This window comes from Triticum aestivum, chromosome 1A (genome assembly GCF_018294505.1).
Source record: "Triticum aestivum cultivar Chinese Spring chromosome 1A, IWGSC CS RefSeq v2.1, whole genome shotgun sequence".
In the NCBI taxonomy this organism is placed as follows: Eukaryota; Viridiplantae; Streptophyta; class Magnoliopsida; order Poales; family Poaceae; genus Triticum; species Triticum aestivum.
This window is the reverse complement of record NC_057794.1, coordinates 122,514,048-122,537,608: the sequence shown is the minus strand read 5'-3', so window position 1 is coordinate 122,537,608 and position 23,561 is coordinate 122,514,048. Positions and strand designations below refer to the sequence as shown.

At 42.6% G+C, this 23,561-nt stretch overlaps 2 protein-coding genes across 2 annotated transcripts; both read right to left on the bottom strand.

The window, feature by feature from the left end:
- Positions 1-3,658: 3,658 nt before the first annotated feature.
- On the bottom strand, positions 3,659-17,219 carry LOC123164289 (uncharacterized). The gene is made up of 3 exons (XM_044582024.1): positions 17,143-17,219; positions 6,334-6,439; positions 3,659-4,152 (listed from the first exon to the last, which is right to left on the bottom strand). The coding sequence occupies exons 1-3, from the start codon at positions 17,217-17,219 to the stop codon at positions 3,787-3,789; spliced, it is 549 nt and encodes a 182-aa protein (XP_044437959.1). The 3' UTR covers positions 3,659-3,786.
- Positions 17,220-17,480: 261 nt separating this feature from the next.
- Positions 17,481-18,965, bottom strand: LOC123040228 (uncharacterized). The gene is made up of 3 exons (XM_044463132.1): positions 18,599-18,965; positions 18,397-18,502; positions 17,481-17,972 (listed from the first exon to the last, which is right to left on the bottom strand). Exons 1-3 carry the CDS (start codon positions 18,766-18,768, stop codon positions 17,598-17,600), a joined length of 651 nt encoding a protein of 216 aa, XP_044319067.1. The 5' UTR covers positions 18,769-18,965; the 3' UTR covers positions 17,481-17,597.
- Between the last annotated feature and the right edge of the window lie 4,596 nt (positions 18,966-23,561).

The following is a 23,561-nucleotide window of genomic DNA, read 5'->3' as shown; positions in this document are numbered from 1 at the left end:
GCTCGATCTGCTCGGTGAAGTCCTTCCCGGCTCGAGCTCAGTGTTGTATTCGAACGGGGGCAAGCGAGGCGCGAAGGAGTCCGTTGAGGGGGAAGATGGGGACGATGGCGGAGACGGGCGACGGTGGCGGTGAGGCGACTCCGGCGAGGACGAACGGCGTCGGCGTCGGGCGCCCGGGGCGCGGGCGGGCGTCGGGCTCGAGGAGAAAGGGGGATCAGGGGAAAAGGTTAGGGTTTGGGGGTGGCCGTGGATAAGTAGGCCGCGAGCGCCGGCGGATGGCCGCCACGGCGCCGACCGGTGCCGTGGTGGGCATCGGCCACAGCCACGGCGACAAGGAACAGGGGAGCAGGGGTGAGTTCGGCCTGGTAGCGTAGCTGGGCCAAGGCCCAGTTTTCCCAAAGGGTTTCCCCACTTTTCTGCTTTCTACATTTCTTTCTTTTGTTTCCTTTTTCTTTTTGTTATCTACTTTTCTGTTTTAAATCATTTTAAATTATTTAGGCCTTTTATAAAAATATGTTTACTACACCATATTTATCTATGTAATATTTAGTACAAACCGAACATTTTTATTTTAATGTCTGAAAACTTTTATTATTTACCAAACTTTGAATTTGAATTTTGGACCGATTTTGACCTAACGATAGATTAGCAGCAGTAACCGTGGTGACGTGGCACCATTTGCGTGGGATCACTGTAGCTTAATTATCCGGGCGTCACAAAACCTACGCTATAAAATCCTATTTTTCCAGAATCGGGGAGAAAGAATTATCACGATCCACGAGACGAAGCCGCCGTCACCTCCTGTTCTTCATCGGGAGGCCAGATCTGGAGTCCGTTTGGGGCTCCAGAGAGGGGGATCTTCGTTCTTCGTTATCACCAACCCTTGTCCATCGCCAATTCCATGAAGCTCCCCACGGGGAGTGAGTAATTCCTTTGTAGGCTCGCTGGTCGGTGAGGAGTTGGATGATATTCATCATGTAATCTAGTTAGTTTTGTTAGGGCTTGATCCCTAGTATCCACTATGTTCTGAGATTGATGTTGCTATGACTTTGCCATGCTTAATGCTTGTCACTTTGGGCCCGGGTGCCATGATTTCAGATCTCAACCATTTATGTTATCACCATTATATCCATGTTCTAAATTCGATCTTGCAAGTTATAGTCACCTACTATGTGTTATGATCCGGCAACCCCGGAGTAACAATAGTCGGGACCACTCCTGGTGATGACCGTAGTTTGAGGAGTTCATGTATTCACCATGTGTTAATACTTTGTTTTGGTTCTCTATTAAAAGGGGGCCTTAATATCCCTTAGTTTTCATTTGGACCCCGCTACCACGGGAGGGTAGGACAAAAGATGTCATGCAAGTTCTTTCCATAAGCACGTATGACTATTTACGAAATACATGCCTATATTATATTTATGAACTGGAGCTAGTGCCGTATTGCCCTAGGTTATGACTGTCACATGATGAATATCATCCAACAAATTACCGATCCAATGCCTGCGAATTTATCTTATAGTATTCTTGCTAAGTTACTATTGCTATGGTTATTGTTGCACTTGCTACAAAACTATTGCTATCACTATTACCGTTAACATTGTTGTTGTCACTACTATCAAAACTATCATATTACTTTGCTACTGATCACGTTGCTGCAGATAATTAATCTCCAGGTGTGGTTGAATTGATAACTCAGCTACTAATACTTGCAAATATTCTTTGACTCCCCTTGTGTCGAATCTATAAATTTGGGTTGAATATTCTACCCTCGAAAACTATTGCGATCCCCTATACTTGTGGGTTATCAGTACAAAGCCTTGGCAAATGCTACAACTGAAGTAATATGGATACAGACGTTGCTCTATGAGCTTGGAATTAAGGCTCCACAGGCTGCAAGACTATGGTGTGACAATATTGGTGCAACCTATCTCTCGGTCAATCCTGTTTTCCATTTACGGACAAAAGACATTGAGGTTGATTTTCATTTTGTCAGAGAAAGAGTAGCTTGGAAGTCGCTTGAGATTCAGTTTATTCCTACAGGAGATCAACTCTGCGGATGAATTTACGAAACTTCTTGCCATGAGAAGGTTGGATGAGTTTAAGTACAATCTCAACCTTGGCAAAGTTTTTTGAGGTTTAGATTAAGGGGGGGGGGGTGTTAGAATAAACCTTATAGGGTTAGGAGCCTGTTTAAACTTGTAACCTTTCTTTATTTGTTCTTCTCTCGCATCCCTCTCGTTTTTCTCTTTGTAAGGATCTTTGATCGATCTTTCCTGCAACTTGTACGCCAAGGCTTTTGCCTAATATATACAATGCGGCCCGAGACAAAGGGTTTAACGCTTTCCATATTGTTTCACACAGTGTGCACATGTAGCATGAGGTTGCATGGATGTTGTACGTGCTATGGAGAAAGGGAGCAGAGGCGGGAATTCCATGATCACTAGGGAGGTTGTGAGTTTGAGTGTTGTACTAGGAGATTTTAAGTTTAAATTTCGGAGGAGAGTAGACAATGTCGATGCTCATAACATTGCTAAGAACTCTTTACATTTTCTGCAAGGCTGTCATGTATGCCTTTTGGAGCCCCCGGGCTATGTGAATGTTCCCATTTGATGAATAAATATGGCCATTTGATTGTGGAGATAAAAGTTCTTTTGAGAGATAGGGTAGTTACTCCTGTAAAAATCTCTCATGAACAAAACAGGGTTGCAGATTGTTTAGCGAATTTTAGACGTAGCGCGAATAGCACTGCGTGTTGGCTTAACCAACCGGCCCCTTGTATTGCTGAACTAGTCGCTGCCGATTGTAATCCTGTGAATCTGGAACAAATACCCTACTTTTCATCGCAAAAAAAAGGCTCGGGTGTTTTTCGCTAAAAAAAGGTGATTCTAAAGAAAAAAAATTAGGTTTTGCTCGAAGAAAAATATATAAAAAATTTAGGATGAAGGGAGTACTACTAGTAGTTCGAAGGATGACGAGCAAAAACATAGCAAACAGAGGGCTCATCCGCTCTGAGACGCATCACTCTGTGCATTTAAAAACCAAACCGAAAAACCATACCGAAAATAAACCGAACCGAACCAATTTTATGGTTTTTATGGTTTCTAGTTTCGGTATGGTATGAACTTTTCATACCAATTTGAACTTGGTTTTTATGGTATATACCGAAAAACCGAACGGTTAACCGAATAAATTGAAGTAAAAAATAAATTTATATTTCTTGAGATGAACAACCATACAAGTTGTCATTTTTCTTGTACATGAATCAAATGCACTACTAAGCACGTAATTTTTTCTTGTAACATAGTCATTTTTCTATTTTTAAAATGCTAAGCACGTCCATAACCATCAACAGATGAATCAATGCATGCATATATATTTATATATATAGTCATATACTATTTGTGTAGAATAGTATGTGTTTTGAGTCATAAATTTGCTAATTATTATTACGTCATTTCCAAATTTGCGTCAACTTTGGTTTTTATGGTATATACCGAAACCATACCGAAATAATTTGGTATATACCGAAACCGAACCGTATTTTAATTTCATATCATATTTACCGAAATATCAATACCGTACAAACTGAAAAACTGTATAAATCAGACCATGCAAACCGAATAAACCGAATGCACAGGGTGAGAGACGCCGATTTGAAGCTGGAACTACACTGCTCCCCGCACTTTATTCATACGCACACTGTTATATCACAATATACAAAAACCACGACTCCACGGAGCGCGCCACCAGTTGGGCGGCCTGGCTACCCCGGCCTCCCACCTCTCACGCGCACGAGATATGCGCCGCCTCCTCGCCGCCGACGCGCTGCAAGGCCGGGTTCAGCGCCGGAATGCACTGCGAAGCCGCGGCCACCGTCGGAGCAGGGGTTGCTTGCGCTACTTGTGCGACTGGCATGGGCACCTGCTGTTGCTTGACGGAGGCGGCCCTCTTGCAGGCGGCCATTGCGAAGGTCTGGTCGGCGAGCGGGACGATCGGGAGGTTGTCGCAGTTGCAGATCTCGATCATGAAGCCATCGGGGTCGTGGAAGAAGATCTGGTCCACGTAGATGCCGCCCTCCTCCACGCACCGCTGGATGTACGGGATGCCCAGCTCCTTGAGCCGCCGCTCCACCGCCACCATGCTCTCGCACTGCAAACAAACACGCATTTTGCTCGGCCATTAGTCCCAGAATGTTTTTGTTAGAGCAACTTCAATGGGACGACCCATTTCGTCCGTGACCGTCTGTTTGGGTCAGCGCGAACAGAAAAGGCGGCCTAAATGGACGCGCGTCCGTTTTTCGTCCGCGGGCGATCCATTCCCAGTCCATTTTTAAGCCTGATTTGCGTCGGCGCGGACACGCGACGAACGCGCGCTTGCTCGCCTACTCCTGTCCTGGGCCCGCTCGTCGGGGGCACATTGGCCTTCCCTCCCCCCAGCCAACAAGCAACCCTCGCCCTTGTCTCCTCCCGCGACGGCGCCGCCTATTTTGCCGGCGACTCTTTCAGCTACCGCCGCCTCCACATCCGCCCAGCAACGCCGCCCCTACCCCCAGTCGCCCGCCGCCGCCGTTTTACCGCCGGGGAGCAAGCTGGTTCCCCGCCGCTGTTTCCCCCACGTCCAGCCGCCCGGCGACTAAGAGGACGCCTCAATTGATCTCAGAAGTGGACTTCCACATTCTTGAGCTAGCGAGACATCGTGACTCAGCATGCAACTCGTTTCTATGTGGTGAGCGGTGACTAGACCTGGTATCCATCGTGCATGCCAGAGAACCAGTGCAACACGACGGAACAAGAAACCAACGCGTGAAATTAAAGATCTATGCGCCGCGCACACCAGCCCGACCCGTCCTTGTCGGCCACCGATGTAGTAAAATGAGCTGTCGCCCATGCCATGATTGATCCAAAGAACCGATCGATGGCACATAACGGCACTGTTACTGCCGAACAACATGCGGGCTGTCCGACGTCCCTTTCGTCACACCCTAATACCCTGAGAGAGAGGGAGGGAGGGAGAGCTGTCTTGCTGATGGGACCAAGCTGTGGAGTATCATCCATGTGGCTTTGTTTGTGGGAAAAGCAACCCCCTGCTCTGTTGGTGATGGAGATGACCGAACTGCTTTTGGCCACGGGGGACATGCAATGCATACGTGCGTTCTAGAGAGTTCCACAAGCAACCCTCTTGAGGCTATAGGTTTTTTGGTGGTTCTGAATCTAGACCACATACGCATGCTGCAACATCTTGGAACACCAAACTTTGTACTTTCACTGAACTTTAATCATTTATGTTTTAATCATTTTCACTGAACTTTGATAATAGATCTGTATCACTTTCGCAACAAAAAAATAATTTTGCCCAACCTCAAAAATAGAGAGAGAATAATTTTGCCTAACTCAAATTGCACCTATCGTTCGAGAAATGTTGGGCAGCCTTTCCTGGGTAGGCATACATAGCCTTTCCACGGAACACGGATCCGAGGAACTTTGTGTTGCAACGTGGCCAACCAGTTCACGGTTCCTATACGCAGCATGGGTACCACCGAACGATTGAATGCCCACTTTCTACGCCCATTTCTTCATGCCTATCTAGCTTTGTCACCGTGGACAGCGACCCGGTAAGTGCATGTATGTACCGTGGGATAATAAAACCGCATTGTATGAACATGTGACGTGCAAGTACTGGACGCACAGTCACACCCACTTTGACGTGCACGTGAACACAATTTGCCGGCTGTGTAAGTGTAACACATGCATCCTGCCATGTTTGTTGTCTGCCTCTGCCCCAGGGTCTGGCGCCCTTCGTTACAAGACATACTGTATCTCGTCTAATCATTGGCTTGTTTTAATTTTGAGGTCTGGCTAAGGGTCGCGACGAGCAAGTTCCTTCCGCATAACGTTGTATCACGTGTGCTGAAAGCAACCCTCGCATGTGCCAACAAGGGTTGGATAAAACGTGACGGGCATAGAAAGGAGCAGCTAACGACGACGGAGAACCTAACCTATCTCGCCTACGCACCAAGCAAGTTAATTCCTTCCTCTCAATAAAAAGAGGACCGTTACAAATTTGTTCAATGGGAGGAGACGCCCCGTCGATCACGAGACACCTGTGATGACTTCGCCAACCTCAAAATGTTGTACTGGTCCCGTGTCTACTTATAAGGGTAGGGATGCTGGTGTGTGCGCGTTTGTAGAGAGAGTGTATGTGAGCCTTATGTTCAAGAAAAAGAAGGAAGGCAACCGTTACCATCTTTCAGTCCTGGACGATGTATCCTAGCCATCTCAGCCATAGCAGCAGTGTTCGCAACCAAATCGAAATTAACTACGCACAACGTACCTGGAAGGAGATGTGGTTATCCTTGGGGTTGATCTCCTTCTTCGCCGGTAAGCTCTCGGGATGCTTCGACTGCAGCAGGTGGATGCCGATCTTGTAGTTGAACAACCTTCACTCACAACAACATCAAGAAAACCACCGTCAGATATTCAGAGCAGTGCAATTAACACCGATGCTCCTACGTATTGAGCTGAGGATCCGGTTTGATTACCATGCGCCGTCATATTGATGAAAGTGAAAGCTTGGTTATCTTTTAACTTTCATATGCAAGAAACATTTTAAACATCCTATGAAATACATAGAAAATATTTTGAAATGTTTCTCTATGGAAAATTGCAAATCTGTTAAATACCTTTGATAAAGGGAATCATACTCAGTGAGGAATTATATTTGAACTAATGAGAAAAGTGAAATAATAAATGATATTGGAACTCGTATGTATCTTCATTATGTTATCATAACTTAGCTTTCGGAATTTATGCTTCATTCAAGCAGTGGAAGGAAAGACGAGTATCTAAGGGAATCTCACACATCATATAAGATTGTGGAAAGTGCATCACAACCCGTCACTTGTTTTGAAATTTATATTAAAGATAAACACACTGAGGAAGCTATTATTGTATCTACGAGATGAGAAATAAGTCCAGGTACGCATATCCTTTTTTTGTGAAGTATTAATATGGTGCAGGTTCACTGACCGAAGTCAAGAATTTCTTTCAAAACATGGTTGCTTATGGAGTTTCATTTACTGATTGGATTTGATATTATGTGGTTTTGGAAATTTTATTCTACATGGTTATCATATATTTGACTCAATGTGGAATTAATCATATTATTGATATATGTGATGGAAAACAATTGATGCGGAATTTCACTTGAGAAACAAAATAATCGAGGTGCCTATAAAGGCGGAATTACACTCGAGGAAATAATACTCGAGGCGCCGAGGACAGCTATGCTGGAATAATTAGGCGAAAACTAAATGTCTCTAGTGATCTTAAGAGTCACGGCAAGGAAACATACTGAGGGAAGGTATCACTATATATTTCTTTGGATTTTCAACATAGTGTTACCCTGGTTGCTGACCCTTGACTAAGCCTATTAGTCATGAGGTATTTGGTAAGCATGTTAAGACTATGGGGTTACGTATATTTGAACGATTGTTTTGGACAAGTGGGAGATGTTGGAATTATGTGTCCTGCAACTATACTCAAATGACTTGAAATTGTTAATATTTGGAATACCTCATTATGGAATTATACATGTTTTTATACATGGAATTGCTTTACATGTTTATCATGGAATTGTTACTTGCTGGAATGTACTTAAGTTGTATGCTTAAGGAAGCTGGTCGATTATCAGTGGAATACAATATAGTAGTTATATTGGAAAGACTATCGGATACACTGATGATTGGAAGGAGCTAGATCGTATAGTTAGATTACAGCCCTAATGTAGATCTACATAATTAGATGAATTTACACTCTATTATGGCGCGTTGCTGACAAGCGCGTGCTCCAGGGACATAACGGGTAGAATCCGTTAACAGACAAATATGATCGTGGTTGGTAATTTGATCTGGACTCTATCCCGAAAACTAGTGGAAAAAAAATTAGAAATCTTATATCTGTATAAGAGGTGGACTCTTTGAAAAAACAATATAAGAAGGTCCCTACCCCCTAGCCTCAGATATGCGATTTGTGAGCGACACCACGGATAAGCGCAGAGAAATAGAGAGTAGACTAAAACCCTAAATTTCTTACATTGGTATGTTGAGCAAGGTTTAGGTCACGCCGCCGCCGTGATCCTAGTCGGTCCACCAGGACCGAACTCTGCCACCGGATCAAACTCTGCTCCTCCAGATCGCTCGGGATCCTCCTCATCGCACGACTCTAGGGCTGACGCCGATCGGGCGCTGCTAGCCAGCTTGCGCTCGCGCCATGCTGATTACACCAAGTTGTTGGAGGCTTCGTATGATCTAGAATAGTCAAAGCAAAGTTCACATCGTCTGCTAGTGCGTGGCTCAATCATGCACCCAACCCATATACGAGGCACACCATGCAAGATGCTCCCTGTGTAGGAAATTAACTCTCTTTGTGAATCGTAAGATTTTTTTCTTGATTGGGTTCTCGGAGCCGCCGCTCCAAGTCCACTCCGTCGACTCCGTGTTGTTCCGCGCCGAGTCGAGCTGGACTACCGCCGGTGACCTCCGCATCGACGAGTTCGCCACAAGGTCGCCACTAGACCTTCGCGTCGTTGGGTTCGCTGCTCCGTGTCAGTGTCGCTCAGATGCGTCCGACGCGACCCGACTGCATCACTGGCTTGAGGTCCTGGCCAGGAAATTCCGCTGCGTTCGGCGGCCTGTTGACAACCGAAGACGTGGACAAGCTTGCCATCCTACCGCTGCCTGTACGTGACTATGTGTTGCCTTGATGGTTTCGTTGCATCCCATCGGACAAACGACGGCCGGTTGACTTTTGCCATAACCAACACTGCATGCTGCTTCTTCTCTGAACGGCCACTTCGCAAGGATAGCTGAAGGAAAAGAGAAACTTCTTTTGCTTCTACTGCTTCAATACGAAGGCGTGTAGTACTTTGGTATATGCAGGAAGGCAAATAACACGAAAGTGGAACGAACTTTTGCAAGCAACGGCCAGCTTGCTGGAAGGACTACACGCACCAAACGCATCCATGGTTTTAATCATTTTATTTGATCACTGATTAATTTTTTTCTCAGATCTATTGCATGCAATTCATGACAAGGAGATGATATTTACTCCTCAGAAGAATACTAGTCCATACAAAAAAGAAATCCAAGGACCTTAGATCATGAGTGCCCGGATGGGCCGGCAATTACTTCAGTGAAAAGATAGCATGGAAATTATGCACATCTAGAAAAGATCTTATTACTCAGCATCACTTGTTTGTGGAGGAAGTTGGGAGTCAGTCCGTGGACAAGGAAATTTCTCTTCAATTGTTGATATGCCTGATGATAATATTTGCACTATATTTATTTATTCAGGGATATTTTTTCATGTAGCTGGATTGTGGTTATGTCTCATATTGCTGGAATGCAATAGCAATTTTGTTCACATGGTAACAGTTCCAAAGGAAATTATATATATATATATATATATATATATATATATATATATATATATAATATATTTCTATGCTTTGTCATTGCTGCTAAATCTTATACACTTTGGAATTGGAAATTTTGCCATGAAACTCCCTTGTGGAGAAAAGGTATTATTGCTACTGGACACTCTGTGAAACTTCAGTAAGAACGAATTTGCTTTATTGTTATATCTTGGAATCTATTGATTATGACACACTGTTTGGAAAAGGAAGAATGGAAATATTGCTCAATAGTTAAATTAGTGCAGTATGGATTTTCACACAATGATCTATCTTTCTTGATGTCCATTGGAAGTTTGCAAACCATAATGTTTATATTTTGCGAAGATAACTCCATACGGAGGAATATCGACAATGGGAACACATATGCTTGGAATCTTATTATCTACATATCGTCACATATCTTGGAACTGGATCAAGAGGCTTATTGATTCTGGAATTTTGAACTCTAGTGGGAGGACTATGGTACATGTGAAGCATATTTTTTAATACACCTTGTTTATTAAGGTGGAAGGAGATGAAAGGGCTTCACATTTGTTTTTTTATACTTATGATATTTCTTTGGACATCCCCACTAGAGGTCAGGTTATTTATTTCATCCCACTCTTCGATGATTACACTTTTATATGGTTATGTTTATCATTTATTATACAAGTCAGAAGGTTTTATTGTGTTGGTCACATGTTATACTGAAGTGGAAAATCAGTTGATTAAATAATATCATAGTTTTAACAACTGATTGATGGGGGAAGTACACTTCAGGAATATATTGTTTGTATGTAGAGAGCATGGAACTATTCACCATTGTAATATACCATACACTCCACAATTGAATGGAGGATTTTGAATGTCTTGTATACTCCCTTGTTTCTTTGGAAGCATTGCATACTGTCATTTGTTGATATCATTCTCCATCTACTACAATCAGTTGACTGGAAGGAAATCTTCTATTTTGGCATGAAATTCTCAGTTATTACAAAGCGCACACCAGGATTTTTTTTCATGGTTATTCTAGTGGATCAAAGGGTGTTTCCTTTGTTACCCGGAAAAGGAAAACTGGTGGAAAGTAGGAACACAATTATTTGTATGATCAAGGGTGGAATTATTGACAATCATACTGGAATATAATCTTGACCCCAAAGAAACTACAAGTGACACTCCAAACATGACATGCTTAGGATAAGTGGGAGGAATTAGCTCAGAATATCATGTTTGGATAATAGTTGTATGTTGTTGGGGCATGCCACTCTAAATTTTAGAGGAATCGCTAAATCCCTTGAAGTTTTTTTTCAATGTTAACTATGGGTGGAAGAATTGAGGAAAGGAATAAACTCAAATGAGGAAGAGCATACTTTGGGAACTTAATATCATACCAAATAACTGCAAGCCTATTGTCTGGAAGTGATTTTTTTAAAGGATATTTGGCTCGCTGGAATATTATAATGTCACTCTTGTTATTCAATTATTCACACAAAGGGAAATATGCCTTGTGGAAACTCTCTCTCCTGGAATTTTGGGAAAGAGGAACTAAAGACATGGTTTGCTAATTGAGTATATTAACGTATGGTCTTATAACAAGCTTCACATCAATGGAATAGCAGGTCATATGGTTTTCTAAATGAAGCAAGATGGTCATCTACAAATGTAAGTGTAAAGTATTTTGCATTATTATTGTATATGTTAATATTGTTTTGTTGTTTGCAATGATATAGTCACATTGATGGAAGTGAAAGCTTGGTCATCTTTTAACTTTCATATGAAAGGAACATTTTAAACATCCTATGTTTTACGATTGGAAATACATAGAAAATATTTTGAAATGTTTCTCTATGGAAAATTGCAAATCTGTTAAATACCTTTTGGTAAAGGGAATCATACTCAGTGAGGAATTATATTTGAACTACTGAGAAAAGTGGAATAATAAATGATATTGGAACTCGTATGTATCTTCATTATGTTATCATAACTTAGCTTTCAGAATTTATGCTTCATTCAAGCAGTGGAAGGAAAGACGAGCATCTAAGGGAATCTCACACATCATATAAGATTGTGGAAAGTGCATCACAACCTGTCACTTATTTTGAAATTTATATTAAAGGTAAACACACTGAGGAAGCTATTATTGTATCTACGAGATGAGAAATAAGTCCAGGTATGCATATCCTTTTTTTGTGAAGTACTAATATGGTGCAGGTTCACTGACCGAAGTCAGGAATTTCTTTCAAAACATGGTTGCTTATGGAGTTTCATTTACTGATTGGATTTGATATTTATGTGGTTTTGGAAATTTTATTCTACATGGTTATCATATATTTGACTCAATGTGGAATTAATCATATTATTGATATATGTGATGGAAAACAATTGATGCGAAATTTCACTTGAGGAACAAAATAATCGAGGTGCCTATAAAGGAGGAATTACACTCGAGGAAATAATACTCGAGGCGCCGAGGACAGCTATGCTGGAATAATTAGGCGAAAACTAAAGGTCTCTAGTGATCTTAAGAGTCACAGCAAGGAAACATACTGAGGGAAGGTATCACTATATATTTCTTTGGATTTTCAACATAGTGTTACCCTGGTTGCTGACCCTTGACTAAGCCTATTAGTCATGAGGTATTTGGTAAGCATGTTAAGACTATGGGGTTACGAATATTTGAACGATCGTTTTGGACAAGTGGGAGATGTTGGAATTATGTGTCCTGCAACTATACTCAAATGACTTGAAATTGTTAATATTTGGAATACCTCATTATGTAATTATACATGTTTTTATACATGGAATTGCTTTACATGTTTATCATGGAATTGTTACTTGTTGGAATGTACTTAAGTTATATGCTTAAGGAAGTTGATCGATTATCAGTGGAATACAATATAGTAGTTATATTGGAAAGACTACCCGGGTACACTGATGATTGGAAGGAGCTAGATCGTATAGTTAGATTACAGCCCTAATGTTGATCTACATAATTAGAGGAATTTACACTCTATTATGGCGCGTTGCTCACAAACGCGTGCTTCAGAGACATAACGGGTAGAATCCGTTAATAGACAAATATGATCGTGGTTGGTAATTTGATCTGGACTCTATCCCGGAAACTAGTGGAAAAAATAGGAATCTTATATCTATATAAGAGGTGGACTCTTTGGAAAAACAATATAAGAAAGTCCCTACCCCTAGCCTCAGATATACGATCTATGAGCGGCTCTACGGATAAGCACAGAGGAATAGGAATAGACTAAAACCCTAAGGCTTCTTTTGGTTCATAGGATAGGATTATCATAGGAATAGGAATCTTGTAGGAAATGAGATGACATGTATCTCAAATCCTATGAGTAGGAATAGGAAACAAGATGTCATTTGATTGACACCAAAGAAATTTTTCCATTGACTCTAGGCTCTTTTTTATTTTCCTATGAAATGTAGAGGATAGGAACCAATCCTATGTAGGAATAGGAATCCATTCCTATGAACCAAAGGGCTCTAAAGGAAAAAATCCTATAAGAATCCTATCCTCTAGAATTCCTATGAGGCCTAAATTTCTTACAGTGTCGCCGGTGGCCGGAGAATTTGTCGCTAAGTATATGCACCTCTGACGATGGATCGAGGCACACCAATCAATCCATCAAGCAAGAGAGAAAAGCAAACTCGAACTGCTCTACCACTCCACTCTCGTTAGCAATGGGCAATGGTTGCTGCTTCAGGCACGAATGAAAGATGCGGAGGGTGAATTGGAGTTGTGCTCCTTTATAAAGCTGCGCGGGAGCAGACACCGCTGACACGTGGCTCCACGTCATCCTCATCTAGACTGTTCGTGTTCGTCTCATCCTCCGAGGACGTCCATTCTGGCCCAAATCTTCGGCTCACAGACGACAATAAAACACTTTTTGATTGTGCGAAGGTTCCTCGCAGCTTTCATTAAGGGAATCTACCATGCGTATTTAAAAAAGTCTAAACTAATAAAAGGAAACGGACAATATACTTGCATGCTACTTAACACCACCACAAATGTCCTTATATGCTACCATCAAAGTTGAAAAAGATTAACAGAATTTGCCACAGATGCAAAAGACAATGGCACCTAAATCTTTTCTCCGCGTAAAGAGAATGAAAGCTGAAAAAAGGAAATATTATTTGTGCTTACGCCTAGAGGCTCCAAAATTCCAGAGTTTGACTGTTTGTTGATGATTCCCTAATACTTATGAAGGCTGATTTAATTATTGTAACCTCGTTGAGAGAAGTGTAAGATGAATATTGTACAAATTCAGGCTAGTTGGTAAGCAAAGATATATGTAGGCCTTGTTTTGTTTCGGATTATGGGACATGATTCAGCTTTGCTAGTGAAGCTGAATCAGAGAATTCAGCTTTGCTAGTAAAGCTGAATCTGGATTTGGGCTATTTTGAGTGCAATTTCTTGAAGCATCTCAAAGTGTACTTTGGTGCGAATCAGCTTTGGCACTGAAGCGAATCCACATGTGATTAAAATCCAAGTGAAGCTGAAACAAACACGGCTGTAGTATCATTTTTACTCCAAACATAAATGTTGATGTTAAAGCCCAAATCTATTGAGAACTAAATATTATGACTGAAGCTATCTCTAATAAATACCTTGGTCCCCAACCATGATGGAACTGGATAGGAGTGATAGTTGTACTCATCTTACGAAAAGGATTGTTCAAATATGGAAGGGGTGAAAGTAGAAGCGTTGGTCTATGGGTGCAAAATATATATTCTAGAAGGCAATTATCCAATCTATCATTGTTTTTTGACTATATATATAAGAAGTATTGGTAATACCCGCTATTACCCGATATTCACTGAAACCCTTCCGGTGACCCCGAAACGCTTCCGAATCCTCTCGAAACTATTCCAAATATTCATGAATTAACTCCACAGATATATTCTCATGACTCCCGACCTACTAATACTCAGCAGATCATGATTGCCTTAAGCTTGTGACCATGTAGGTTCGGTAACTCGTAGACATGAATGAAATCATTCGTTCAATGACCAACAGCGGGACCATGGATGTCTGCATCGGTCCCTATGAGTACACGAATGATATTCGAGTGAACCTTAGGTTATCATGTGATGGTCCCTTTGCTTCACGATACTACACAAAACCCGAGATGCATCGTATCCTCCTGAGTCATCACTATGCTCACTATACCGAAATCGTCGTTACCAGTTTTGTTCTTCTTTCTCATTATTGTGTTCCAGCATCCCCGTGACGAAGTCACGTGTGCCTGGCCAGACGATGATCGATGCCGTCACAAAGGACACAGTATTTATCTATGTATTCACACATGTATCTGAGTTTCCGATCAATACAATTCTAGCATGGATAATAGACGTTTATCATGAACAGGGAAATATGATAATAACCAATTTATTATTGCCTCTTAGGCATATTTCCAACATCTCCCCCATGGCCATTCCCATCTCTTCCCCGCAATCTCGAAACCCCCAAGAGCACCATGATGCCGGTGTCGTCTTCATGGCAAGCGGCCACCACTCGCCAAACCAACACGCCACATAGCTCCACCTGGTCTCCCTCGACAGCCCAGACAAAGGAATAGGCTCCAGCTACCCCAAGCCGGGTGAATCGGGTCGTGTTCCTCGACTACGGCCACCAGAAGCCATCGACAAATTCGACGCATGTTGTGCTTCCTAGATCTCATCGTCTGCACCAGAAGAACCGCAGTGAGCTCATGATCATTCCCCGTCTCCTTTTTTTGCTCGATATCGCACCATAGTTACTGCTCCCGCAAGCTTCCACGCCGCCAGCCGCCGTTGAGTGAACCCATGAATTCGTTGGATGGGGACGGCGGCGAGGAGGACGGGAGGCAAGGCAAGGCGAGGGCGGCGGCATAGCGAGTCTATTAGGTATGCACGACAGAGGTACATGGCGACGGGGCTGTTGAGCAAGGGCATGGTGTGACAGAGTGAAGACGGCGTCGTCGATGGACCCACCGGTCAAATAAATCTTTGACTATATATAATACACATTTATAGTTTCAAATGGAATTTTAATATTTTTTGACTACATGGTCAATATTTGTTATATAGACAATTTACAAATGCAAGTTTAAAAAATTACGAACACTTGTTTAACATTTCTTTGAATTCTTGGATTAACATTTTTTAAGATATAATTCACAATTATAGTTTCAAATGGAATTTTAATATTTTTGACTAGATGGTCAATATTTTTTATATACACAATTTACAATAACATTTTTCAAACACTTGTTTAACATTTCTTTAAATTCTTGGATTAACATTTTTTAAGTAAGTGGTCAATATTTTTCTGTACACATTTCACGTTCTATATTTTTTGTATACACTTTTTATTTACATGCTAATTTTTTCTGTACATATTTAGTATTTTTAAATACTCCATTAACAATTTTCTAAGTGTTTTATGTAAAGTGTTCCTTTTGTAATATGGAATATCTGAAAATATAAATGAAGTAATAGAAAACAAAAAAAGGATGGGAATATGGCGTCTAGCTTCTGGTCAGAGGCGCAATGGGCTGGCCCCATCTAGAGCTCGCCTTCATCAAGCTCGTCTCGATTTAGACAAGACATATCAATACCCTGTTCCTAAATACTTCATCCGTAAACAAATATAAAAGTGTTTAAAGCACTACTTTAATAATCTAAATATTTTTATATTAGTTTACAAAGGAAGTATAAGTCTTTTCTAAGGGCTTTACTACACTTACCAAAGGTTTTTTGAAGAGTTACGTACAGGACGATGTGGCTTTGTTTAGTTAGATAACAGGCCTCCCCACCCTGAAAATTAGGCAAGGATTGGTTAAGATTAGGGAAAACGTAAGATTAGTAGTATTTTTCGAAGGTGTGGCATTTTTGTTTTTTTAGTGAACCAATTTGTAGTTAGATGGTTAGAGGGACTATGGTATCTCTAGCCTATCAGGGTTCAAATCCTGATGCTCGCATTTATTTTTAGATTTATTTTAGGATTTTTGGCGATTCAGTGGAAGAAGACGATTCCGTCGAGGATGAGGCGCCTACGGTGACTTCGTAAATCATAAGATGATATGTCGGCTCAGTCTTTCAGAGGTGCTCATATGGATAGGATGTACGTGTTGGTGTACATGTGTGCGTTCATAAGGATTAGTGTATGCGTATGTATATGAATACTTATGTTTATATTAATATTAAAAAATAGATTTTAATAGAAACTATATACGAAGCAAAATAAACAAATCTAACTTTAAACTATGTTTATACATATATACGTAGTTCATATTAAAATTTCTAAAAAAACTTGCATTTAGAAACGGGGTAGTAAAATCTAAAAGAAGAACTTTAGGAGGGAGTAGTGCCTATTACGAGTATTTAACTAAAAACTATCACATTTCAGGGAAACGTGACAGAAAACTACTATTTTATGATTTTATGCAGAAAACTATCACTTTTGTCTTAATTCATGGTAAAAATTATCAAATCTTGAAACTGGTCGCTTTGTCCGCGCTAAGCATCAAACTGACTAGCCGGTCCCACGTTTCAGGTGCTATGGTGGTTAACCGACGCCCGCCGTGTGTTAAAGGCACGTCCGTAGTCGGAAACGGCGGGGCGGTTGTCGGTTGGCGGGGCGGTTGTCGGTTTGCGTTCAATGCACCAAAACGTGGGACCGACCATTTGATGACGACGCCGTTTCCGACCGCGGACGCGCGGCAGGCATCGGTTGGCCATCTGCCGCATCGGTTGGCCATCGTGGCGCCTGAAACGTGGAACCGGCTGATTAGTTTGGTGCTTAGTGCTGGTGAAGCGATCGGTTTCGAAACTTGGTAGTATTTTGCCACGGATTAGGACAAAAGTGATAGTTTTCCGCACAAAATCGTAAAGAGATAGTACTCTGTCACATTTTTGTGAAATGTGGTAGTTTTTGGTTAAATACTGGCCTACTACAGTAGTTCGAAGGACGGGGAGGAAAAACAGAGCAAACAGAGGGCTCATCCGCTCCGAGACGCAGATTTGAAGCTGAAACTACACTCTGCTCCCCTCGCTTTATTCATACGCACACTGTCGTATCACAATGTACAAAAACCACAACTCCACGGAGCGCGCCACCCACCAGTTGGGCGGCCTGGCTACCCCGGCCCCCCACCCCTCACGCGCACGAGATATGCGCCGCCGACGCGCTGCAAGGCCGGGTTCGGCGCCGGAACGCACTGCGAAGCCGCGGCCGCCGCCGGAGCAGGGGTTGCTTGCGCTACTTGTGCGACTGGCATGGGCAGCTGCTGTTGCTTGACGGAGGCGACCCTCTTGCAGGCGGCCATGGCGAAGTTCTGGCCGGCGAGCGGGACGACCGGGAGCTTGTCGCAGTTGCAGATCTCGATCATGAAGCCGTCGGGGTCATGGAAGAAGATCTGGTCCACGTAGATGCCGCCCTCCTCCACGCACCGCTGGATGTACGGGATGCCCAGCTCCTTGAGCCGCCGCTCCACCGCCACCATGCTCTCGCACTGCACACAAAACACAACAATTTTGCGCCTTCATTAGTCTCAGAAGCTTTTCTTATACTGTATTTGATAAACGAAAATTGATCTCAGCTAGTGAGACATTCTGACTCAGCATCCAACTTCAGTTTCTGTGTGGTGAGTGGTGACTTGACCTGGTATCCATCGTGCATCTACGACGGAACAAGGAACCAACGCGCGAAATGGAAGACTTATGCGCCGTGCACGTACGTGTGCACATCAGCCCGACCCGTCGTTGTCGGCCATCGATCGCACATAACGGCACTGTTACTCGCGGAACACATGCGGGCCGTCGCCGGCGACAGGACGCCGACGTCGCTTTCGTCACACCCTAATACTCCTTTTGAGAGAGAGAGAGAGAGAGAGAGAGCTGTTCGCAACCAAATCGAAATTAACTACCACAACGTACCTGGAAGGAGATGTGGTTATCCTTGGGGTTGATCTCCTTCTTCGCCGGTAAGCTCTCTGGATGCTCCGACTGCAGCAGGTGGATGCCGATCCCGTAGTTGAACAGCCTTCACTCGCAGCAACAAGAAAAGCATTATCAGAGATTCAGAGCAGTGCAATTAACACTGACGCTCCTACGTATTGAGCTGGTCCGGTATGATTACCATGCGCCGTCGAAGTCGAAGGAGCCGGGGCGGCGGATGGGGGTGAACCCGAGGACGTTCATGTAGAAGTCGAGCGACTCCTCCACCGACCTGCACACTATGCTGATGTGGTTCAGGGACGCCAGCGGCAGCACGCCGCCGCTCACCATAGCCGCCGTCGTGTTCACCATCCTCACGGATCACTCGCGGTCGTCGTCGCCGGTGGCCGGCCCGAGAATTCCTCGCTAACTATATGCACCGCCGACGAACGATGGATCGAGGCACCGATCAATCAAGCAAGAGAGAAAAGCAAACTCGAACTGCTCTACCACTCCACTCTCGGCAATGGGCAATGGCTGCTGCTTCAGACACGAATGAAAGATGCGGAGGGTGAGCTGGAGTTGTGCTCCTTTATATAGCTGCGCGGGAGCAGACACTGCTGACACGTGGCTCCACGTCATCCTCATCTAGACCGTTCGTGTTCGTCTCATCCTCCGAGGACGTCCATTCTGGCTTCAGCGTCTCATGCCTAAGTTTTTGGCTCAGAGACGACATTTAAACACATTTTTGGTTATGGGAAGGTTCCTCGCAGCTTCCATTAAAGGAATCTATCATACATATTTTAAAAAATCTAGAACTGATGAAGAGAAGCAGACAGTATACTTACACGCTACTTCACACACCATCACAAACGACCATCAAAGTTGAAAAAGAATAACAAACACTAGAATTTGCCAAAGATATAAAGGACAATGGCACCTAAATCTTTTCTCCACGTGAAGAAAACGAAAGCTGGAAAAAGAAACATTGTTGATAATTCCCTAATACTTATGAAGGCTGATTTGATTACTGCAACCTTGTTCAAACAAGTGCTAGATGAATATTGTACAAATTCGGGCTAGTTGGTAAGCAAAGATAAATACAATTTATATTTTAGTCCAAACATAAATGTTGATTTAAAAGCCCAAATCGAGCTGAATATTATGACCGAATCTATCTCAGATAAATACCTTGGTCCCTAACCATGATGTAACTAGATAGGAGTGATAGTATTACCCATCTTCTGAAAAATGATAGTTCAAATATTATGGAGGGCAGTTATCCAATATATCCCTGTTTTTTGACATGGCTATTTTAAAGCTCCGCAAGAAACTCTTTGAAGAAATTAATGATGCAATGTCTACTTTCTGGCGGGTTGATACGGAGGATCAGAAAAGGATACACTAGCGCGCATGGTGGAGGATGTGTATTCCAAAAAAAGGGAGGTATAGGCTTTCGAGATTTGTATTATTTTAATCTCACCATGTTGTCAAAGCAAACTTGGAGGGTGCTAACCAGTCCTGATTCCCTCTGTGCCTAAGTGTTGAGAGTTAAATACTTCCTTGATGATAGCATGTTAAGTGATGGATCAAAAAAGGCTTTTCATATACTTGGCGAAGTATTGTTCCTAGTTTGCAAACTTTCAGGCGTGGTCATACTTGGAGAGTGGGGTCGAATCAAACGATAAAGATTTGGGAAGATCATTGGATCCTAAATAATAATACAAGGAAGATTCATGCTTTGAAGGGGCATGTTATCTTGTGTACGGTTGAGGAATTAATCAACCCAGACTCTGGTCTCTTTGGGATGAAAAACTTACCAGGGAGATATTTTTACCAATTGACGTGGAGAGAGTTCTTATGATCCCCTTGAGTGCTCACTTAACAGAGGATTTTGTTGCGTGGCACAAAACCAAGTTGAGGCACTTTTCGGTACGACTTGCATACTATACGGAGTGGGATCACCACTTTGGGTCTCAGACCAGGAGAGATGACAGGCAAGGTGTTTGAAGAACTAAGTATGGAAGGAGATGGGGCTAGATGAAGTTATTGAATAGGCACTTGTCATTTTGATTGTTTTGGTTTTGTTCTGCTGGTGGGCATTTTATGTAATCCGAATCAGAGCTCCCCAGTTCTCGGAATGCTTGGCATGCAAGAGTCTATCATTCTAGCTTGTTGGTTTGTGTGGTGGCAACAGTGGGAATTTGTGAAGGGCGAGCCAAGGGCGACACCACCCCAGACAACATTTGGGACTCATGCCCTGACCGCAAACTATGATTCAGTGATGCACAACAACCACCCTCAGGAAGTTGGATGGTCAAAGTTGAGCCGGGGCTGTTATAAGGTTAACACTGATGCATCCATCCATGAGGACGATACCAGAGCTATCGGTGATGTCTTAGGAACAGTTTGGGAGAAGTTGTTGTGAGTGTGGCTTGTTCTCGAAATCATTTGCTTGATGGCATTACTTTGGAGGTATTCTAAAGAAATTGAGCTATTAGATTATGTAGGATGCTCACGCGTGAGTATGGATTCCCTGGGATGCTCGTGAGTGACTATGAATTCCTTGGGATGCTAATGAGTTAGTATAGAACCCGACTCCTTGGAACTTATGAAAGTGTGCAATGGTGGGAATTTATGTCTTCAACCCCTACTTAGTAATTTTTGTATACTGTTTTGCTCTAGCCTGCTCTATCGATGGAGTTTCATTTTAGCATTGTCTTAGGAATGAGGCCCATAAGCTAGCAAATACTCATATTATTCAAATTTTGTAGTTTCTTGGTAGGATGATTGTCGGTGTCAAAACCGGCAGATCTCGGATAGGGGGTCCCGAACTGCGCGTCTAAGGATCGAGGGTAACATGAGGCACGGGATGATACGTCTCCATCGTATCTACTTTTCCAAACACTTTTGCCCTTATTTTGGACTCTAACTTGCATGATTTGAATGGAACTAACCCGGGTTGACGCTGTTTTCAGCAGAATTGCCATGGTGTTATTTTTGTGCAGAAATAAAAGTTCTCGGAATGACCTGAAAATCAACGGAGAATTATTTTGGAATATATAAAAAATACTGGAAGAAAGATCCACGTCAGGGGGGCCACACCCTGTCCACGAGGGTGGGGGGGCGCCCTACCCCCCTGGGCGCACCCCCTGCCTCGTGAGTCCCCTGATGCTCCACCGACCTCAACCCTGACTCCATATATTCACCTTCGGCGAGAAAAAATCAAGGAGAAGGATTCATCGCATTTTATGATACGGAGCCGCCGCCAAGCCCTAAACTCTCTCGGAAGGGCTGATCTGGAGTCCGTTCGGGGCTCCGGAGAGGGGAATCCGTCGCCATCATCATCATCAACCTTCCTCCATCACCAATTTCATGATGCTCTCTGCCGTGTGTGAGTAATTCCATCGTAGGCTTGCTGGACGGTGATGGGTTGGATGAGATTTATCATGTAATCGAGTTAGTTTTGTTAGGGTTTGATCCCTAGTATCCAATATGTTCTAAGAATGATGTTGCTATGACTTTGCTATGCTTAATGGTTGTCACTAGGGCCCGAGTGTCATGATTTCAGATCTGAACCTATTACGCTTTCACCAATATATGAGAGTTATTGATCCTATCTTGCAAATCTATAGTCACATATTATGTGTTATGATCCGTTAACCCCGAAGTGACAATAATCGGGATACTTACTGGTGATGACCGTAGTTTGAGGAGTTCATGTATTCACTATGTGTTAATTCTTTGGTCCGGCACTCTATTAAAAGGAGGCCTTAATATCCCTTAGTTTCCAATAGGACCCCGCTGCCATGGGAGGGTAGGACAAAAGATGTCATGCAAGTTCTTTTCCATAAGCACGTATGACTATATTCGGAATACATGCCTACATTATATTGATGAACTAGAGCTAGTTCTGTGTCACCCTAGGTTATGACTGTTACATGATCGATCGCACCCGGCATAATTCTCCATCACCGATCCAATGCCTACGAGCTTTTCCTATATTGATCTTCGCTTATTTACTTTTCCGCTGCTACTGTTACCATCACTATAAAACCCCAAAATATTACTTTTGCTACCTTTATCTTTTGCTATCGTTACCACTAATATCCTATTACTTTGCTACTAAATACCTTGCTACAGATATTAAGTTTCCAGGTGTGGTTGAATTGACAACTCGTCTGCTAATACTTGAGAATATTCTTTGGCTCCCCTTGTGTCTAATCAATAAATTTGGGTTGAATACTCTATCCTCGAAAACTGTTGCGATCCCCTATACTTGTGGGTTATCAAGACTATTTTCTGGCGCCGTTGCCGGGGAGCATAGCTCTATTCTTTGAGTCACTTGGGATTTATATCTGCTTATCATTATGAAGAACTTGAAAGATCAAAGAACCAAGATTTTTCCCTCAACTACGAGGGGAGGTAAGGAACTGCCATCTAGCTCTGCACTTGATTCACCTTTTGTTTTGAGTAAGCTTGCGACACCTACACCTGCTATTCATTCTGATATGTCGCACATTATTGATGATGCCACTTCTGCTTTGCATGATACTTATGACGAAACTACTTCCATGCTTGATACTACTGTGCCACTTGGTGAATTTCTTGATGAACAACTTGCTAGGGCTAGAGAGAATGGAATTATTGAAACTGATAATATTGATGAAAGTGATGATGAAGATTCTCCCCTAGATATGAATTGCATGTTGTTCCTGAGGGTTATGTTATGGATGAAGAAACTGCTAGAGACTTTCTTGCCTGCAATGATAGAAGTGATCTTAAGAAATTATTAGCTAAGCTAAAAGAAAAATCTCTGAATGCTAGAATGAAGTATGATCCTGCATATGCTACTTCACCTATCTTTGTTACTGATAAGGATTATGATTTTTCTGTCGATCCTGAGTTAATTACTTTGGTTGAATCTGATCCTTTCTATGGTTATGAATCTGAAACTGTTGTGGCACATCTTACTAAATTAAATGATATAGCTACCCTATTCACTAATGATGAGAAAAATCGCTATTACTTTATCCTTAAGTTGTTTCCGTTCTCATTAAAGGGTGATGCTAAAACATGGTTTAATTCTCTTGATCCTGGTTGTGTGCGTAGTCCCCAGGATATGATTTATTACTTCTCTGCTAAAATATTTCCCCGCTCATAAG

Coding starts and splice junctions, on each gene's coding strand:
- LOC123040228 (XM_044463132.1), bottom strand. CDS start 18,768: ATGGTGAACACGACGGCGGCTATGGTGAGCGGCGGCGTGCTGCCGCTG. Junction 18,503..18,598: donor TTCGACTTCGACGGCGCATG/GTAATCATACCG, acceptor CTGCGAGTGAAG/GCTGTTCAACTACGGGATCG. Junction 17,973..18,396: donor ATAACCACATCTCCTTCCAG/GTACGTTGTGGT, acceptor TTTTGTGTGCAG/TGCGAGAGCATGGTGGCGGT.
- LOC123164289 (XM_044582024.1), bottom strand. CDS start 17,219: ATGGCCAACCGATGCGGCAGATGGCCAACCGATGCCTGCCGCGCGTCC. Junction 6,440..17,142: donor AACGGCGTCGTCATCAAATG/GTCGGTCCCACG, acceptor TTGTGAGTGAAG/GTTGTTCAACTACAAGATCG. Junction 4,153..6,333: donor ATAACCACATCTCCTTCCAG/GTACGTTGTGCG, acceptor GTTTGTTTGCAG/TGCGAGAGCATGGTGGCGGT.